The sequence below is a fragment of the Salvelinus fontinalis genome, chromosome 26 (genome assembly GCF_029448725.1).
Source record: "Salvelinus fontinalis isolate EN_2023a chromosome 26, ASM2944872v1, whole genome shotgun sequence".
Taxonomy (NCBI): domain Eukaryota; kingdom Metazoa; phylum Chordata; class Actinopteri; order Salmoniformes; family Salmonidae; genus Salvelinus; species Salvelinus fontinalis.
Window position 1 is genome coordinate 4,882,561 of NC_074690.1, and position 5,697 is coordinate 4,888,257.

At 49.1% G+C, this 5,697-nt stretch overlaps 1 protein-coding gene across 1 annotated transcript; it reads right to left on the minus strand.

Annotated features, from left to right (window-relative positions):
* Positions 1-527: 527 nt before the first annotated feature.
* On the minus strand, positions 528-5,697 carry LOC129823573 (dnaJ homolog subfamily B member 4-like). The gene is made up of 3 exons (XM_055882411.1): positions 5,062-5,697; positions 3,640-4,244; positions 528-861 (listed from the first exon to the last, which is right to left on the minus strand). The coding sequence occupies exons 1-3, from the start codon at positions 5,270-5,272 to the stop codon at positions 628-630; spliced, it is 1,050 nt and encodes a 349-aa protein (XP_055738386.1). The 5' UTR covers positions 5,273-5,697; the 3' UTR covers positions 528-627.

Sequence of the window (5,697 nt, forward strand, 5' to 3'; positions counted from 1 at the left end):
AGGATGAGAGGAGGATGAGAGAGAGGAGAGGAGAGAGGAGGATGAGAGAGAGAGGAGAGAGGAGGATGAGAGGAGGATGAGAGAGAGGAGAGAGAAGATGAGAGAGAGAGGAGAGAGAGGATGAGAGAGGGGAGAGAGGAGGATGAGAGAGAGGAGAGAGAGGAGGATGAGAGAGAGAGAGAGAGAGGAGGATGAGAGAGAGAGGAGAGAGAGGATGAGAGAGGGGAGAGAGGAGGATGAGAGAGAGAGGAGAGAGGAGGATGAAAGAGAGAGAGGAGGATGAGAGAGAGAGAGAGGAGGAGGATGAGAGAGAGGAGAGAGGAGAGAGGAGGATGAGAGAGAGAGAGAGAGAGAGGAGGATGAGAGAGAGGAGAGAGGAGAGAGGAGGATGAGAGAGAGATAGAGAGGAGAGAGACGGATGAGAGAGAGGAGAGTGTGAGAATAAGAGAGAGAGGGGAGAGAAGGATGAGAGAGAGGAGAGTGTGAGAGATAGAGGAGAGAGAGAGGAGAGAGGAGAGAGAAGGATGAGAGAGAGGAGAGTGTGAGAGCTGGCATGCTGATGTCACTCCTTTCTTTCTGTTGTCCAGGTGTGTCCGTGTGTCTGTGTCCGTATCCATGCCTGTTCTTCTAGGATACAGGTAAATGCCTCTTCAGGACATCCTTGGCGTTACTGGGGAGGTTCTCTGGAAAGTTCACGTCAAACTCCACCACCAGGTCACCTCTCTGCTCGGGGTTCTTGGGGAAGGGAAGGCCCTGTCCTGCTACAGTCTGTTTCATGCCTGGCTTTATCACATCCGTGATCTTCATGTTACACGTCTTCCCATCTATCGTAGACACCGTCACAGAGCAACCACACAACGACTGGAAGAGGAGAGAAAGAGAGGAGAGAGAGTAGAGAGAGGAGAGAGAGAGAAGAGAGAGAGAGGAGAGAGTAGAGAGAGAGGAGAGAGGAGAGAGAGGGAGGGGAGAGAAGAGAGGAGAGAGAGGAAGAAGAGAGAGGAGATAGAGAGAGGAGAGAGGAGAGAGGAGAGAGAGAAGAGAGAGAGGAGAGAGAGTAGAGGGAAGAGAGAGAGAAGAGAGGAGAGAGAGAGAAGAGAGAGAGAGGAGAGAGGAGAGGAGAGAGAAGAGAGAGAGGAGGAGAGAGAGGAGGAGAGAGAGGAGGAGAGAGAGAGAGAGGAGAGAGAGAGGAGAGAGAGAGTAGAGAGAGTAGAGCGAGAGGAGAGAGAGAAGAGAGAGAGGAGAGAGAGAAGAGAGAGAGGAGAGAGAGAGAAGGGGAGGGGAGAGAGAGAAGAGAGAGATAGGAGAGATTAGAGAGAGAGGGAGGAGAGAGAGGAGAGAGTAGAGAGAGGGAGGAGAGAGAAGAGAGAGAGGAGAGAGGGAGGGGAGAGAGCAGAGAGAGAGAGAGGAGAGAGAGAGTAGAGAGAGAGGAGAGAGAGAGGAGAGAGAGAGAAGGGGAGGGGAGAGAGAGAAGAGAGAGATAGGAGAGATTAGAGAGATAGGAGAGAGTAGAGAGAGAGGGAGGAGAGAGAGGAGAGAGTAGAGAGAGGGAGGAGAGAGAAGAGAGAGAGGAGAGAGGGAGGGGAGAGAGCAGAGAGAGAGAGAGGGAGGAGAGAGTCACACAGTGTGTAAAACACAGGACACAGACACACATACATCACACACAGTAACCTGCTAGTCATTAACAGAATGGCCTCTAGGTTTGTGCTTAGGTTTCTTTAACAGATTGAACATGTTTTCTTCTGTTTTGGTGGTTTGCTAAAACAGGACTTTGCTCTAAGCAGAACATATGCTCCATTACTGATAAGCAAGGCTCCGGCAGTGATTTAAAGTAAAGCTGTTTTCATTGTATGAATTCCGACAACATTTCCAGAACATTCACATGTGGCACCCTGCTCCGTATTGGGCCCTGGTCTAAAGTAGTGCACTACATAGGGAATAGGGTGCCATAGGGCCCTGGTCTAAAGTAGTGCACTACATAGGGAATAGGGTGCCATAGGGCCCTGGTCAAAAGTAGTGCACTACATAGGGAATAGGGTGCCATAGGGCTCTGGTCTAAAGTAGTGCACTACATAGGGAATAGGGTGCCATAGGGCCCTGGTCAAAAGTAGTGCACTACATAGGGAATAGGGTGCCATAGGGCCCTGGTCTAAAGTAGTGCACTACATAGGGAATAGGGTGCCATAGGGCCCTGGTCAAAAGTAGTGCACTACATAGGGAATAGGGTGCCATAGAGTCCTGGTCAAAAGTAGTGCACTACATAGGGAATAGGGTTCCATAGGGCTCTGGTCAAAAGTAGTGCACTACATTGGGAATGGGGTGTCATAAGGCCCTGGTCAAAAGTAGTGCACTACATAGGGAATAGGGTGCCATAGGGCTCTGGTCTAAAGTAGTGCACTACATAGGGAATAGGGTGCCATAGGGCCCTGGTCAAAAGTAGTGCACTACATAGGGAATAGGGTGCCATAGGGCCCTGGTCAAAAGTAGTGCACTACATAGGGAATAGGGTGTCATAGGGCCCTGACCAAAAGTAGTGCACTACATAGGGAATAGGGTGCCATAGGGCCCTGGTCAAAAGTAGTGCACTACATAGGGAATAGGGTGCCATAGGGCCCTGGTCAAAAGTAGTGCACTACATAGGGAATAGGGTGCCATAGGGCCCTGGTCAAAAGTAGTGCACTACATAGGGAATAGGGTGCCATAGGGCCCTGGTCTAAAGTAGTGCACTACATAGTGAATAGGGTGTAGTTTGGGATGCAAACACCATGACATCATACAGCATTACAGGCACTTTGTTGTTTTCATCAAAACACGACTGAGCTCAAAGTCACGATGAGAGAGAGAGAGAGAGAGAGAGAGAGAGAGAGAGAGAGAGAGAGAGAGAGAGAGAGAGAGAGAGAGAGAGAGAGAGAGGAGAGAGAGAGAGAGAGAGAGAGAGAGAGAGAGAGAGAGAGAGAGAGAGAGAGTGAGAGAGAGAGAGAGAGAGAGAGAAGAGAGAGAGAGAGAGAGAGAGAGAGAGAAGAGGAGGAGAGGGCAAGTAGAGAGAGAGAGAGAGAGAGAAGAGGAGGAGAGGGCAAGAGGAGAGAGAGAGAGAGAGAGAGAGAGAGAAGAGGAGGAGAGGGCAAGAGGAGAGAGAGAGACAGAGAAGAGGAAAGAGAGAGAGAGAGAGAGAGAGAGCAGACCATATTAGTAGTCCTAACCCAGTCAGGATGCGTGGGCTACCAGCCTGCTGTCTCTTCACACTCCTGAAGTGCTACTGCCTCCTCTCATGTTTCTCTCCTTCACAGTGGGAATTACATAACATACTTCTTATATCATCATGTTCTCTACCTGCACTGGTCTAAACCCTGTTCTCCCTCCCGTCTGCTGAAAAATGACCAGGCTTGTGTTCAGTAGAAACCCCCCAAAACAGGACAAAAGATTGTGAAATACAGTGAAAACAGGTAGGTAATACTTGAACTTGACCAACCAGATCACAGATGTACATAGTCTGTTGCAAAATGTTTTGCTACGCTGTGCCAACTGAACACCAGCCAGACCAAGCTAGCTTATTCCACACTGAACCACTTTCTACTGGAAGTGTTTCCCCTACTCTTATTTTGAGGCGGGCCACCAAGATGCGACAAGCAAAACACATCTCACCTGTCGTAGACTAACTTTCACCGGGTACACGATGTCCGACCCCTCCCTCCTAAAATGTGCATGTGGCTTGTCCTTAATGACGAACACAATATCAGCAGGGATCGTATTGGGCGACTCGTCTCCTTCTCTGGGGAACGTAATCTTGGTTCCCTCCTTCCACCCTCTCTTAATCTCTATGGTGAGAATCTTATCCTCCGTCCTCATGGTGCGTCCGTCAGGGTTCATCCTCTTCCTGCTGATCTTCATCCTCTTGGTGCAACCGTGAAACACTTCCTCCAGCGATACCCGCAGCTCGTGATGAACGGCCGGGTCCTGCTTCCTCCTCTGCTGCCCGCCCAGCCCCACGTGGCGGTCCCGAGGGAACCCGTTGAGATTAAACGAGGTGAAGGAGCCGAACGGGTCGTTGCCGTCCACCTCCATGTCCTCGTCGTCCCCGCCGCCGGGACCGCGTCCGTTGGCCTTACGGCCGAAGAACATCTCGAAGGGGTTGGCGCCGCCGAAGAAGGTGGCGAAGGTGGCGTGGGGGTCGCCGTGGAACGTGTAAGATGTGAAGTTGCTGCCCTGTCCATCTGGACCGTTGCCGGGGACGCCACCTCCTTTGAGACCTGAGCGACAAAAGGGGGAACAAGGACACTGAAGTCATCAACAGTTCAGATAATATAGATGACAACCTACTATGTACTGCACCAGACATGGGTCAAATATCCTTGAAATCCTTGAGCTGTACTTGAGTTTTCCCGGTATAATAAAATCAATTGGAAAAACTCCCAAAAGCACAACCTCCTAAATCAAGTGCTCTGAAAGTATTGTGTATGTGATCTGTACAGACATAGAATAACCATGCAGACTCTGTACCATACAGGGAAAGGGTTTCAATCCTACATTGATACTGCTCTAGTCAAACAGTAAATTCACGAGTCCAATAGCCCTCATGTCAAGACATCTGTCATATGGGGCAAGTCAGCGGATTCGTCCTACCATGGCAAATCTGCTCTTTCCCCATCTGTTATTTGAACGGGTTATGATGCCTTCAGCTAGTAACATTATCCATAATGACATGTTCAATATTAATTCATGTAACAGACAGTAGCCTAAAAAATAATACAATCTGACATTTACTGTATTTCTGACCAACCAACAGCCATGTCTACATATTATGCGCAGACCGCTATGTCACCCTGGCAACAGGGAAATGTCTGCTTATTGGCTTCTAATTATCAGAAATTGTATGAATAAATAATAATGAGTGAAATGCTGTGGTCTCTTCTAACCAGTGTGGTTAAAATATCGGTCTGTATGACTTGTTTAATGGCCAATTCTATTACAACATGTTCTGTTGTTTCGCTAAATGAATGGAGTGGATGAAATGAGAAGAAACCCCAGGCGTTAATAAACATCCGAATGTGTCATATTATCCTCTACCTTCTTCTCCATACTGATCATATATCTCTCTTTTCTTCGGATCACTGAGGACTTCATAAGCCTCCGCGATCTCCTTGAATTTCTCCTCGGCGTTGGACGCCTTGTTTTTGTCCGGGTGCCATTTCAGAGCCTGCTTTCTGTACGCCTTTTTAATGTCCTCGTCAGCCGCTCCTTTCACTATCCCCAGGATTTTATAATAATCTTTCCCCATAGTTCCCCCCGAAGCGGCTCCTCGCAGTAGCTAAAGAGAAGCTGCAGATGCTCTACGGAAGCTGTCTGTTGGTTTGATGGGGAATATATATCCAGGAGAGGAGAGACCAGAGAAAAACACCTCTGAGGAAGCGAAGAAAAGAAACAAACCTAACCGCTTCTCTCTGCCACTCTAAACGACAACAGCTAGTAGATAGACACGGAGACAGAGGAGGTTGAATCGTGAGAAGCTAGAGAAAGGGATGTGATGTAGCGATGTTTAGAGTCGTTACTCAGCGCTGTGGATCCTGGGTTATTTATCCACCACCCTCCCCCGTTAGACTCCCTTTAAATAGCCGTAGCTCCCTCTCCTGCGTTCGGCCCACCGTCGCGTTGCTCGCTGTAATCCAGCGGCTCTTCATAGAACCTAAAGGCTGCTGAAGCACG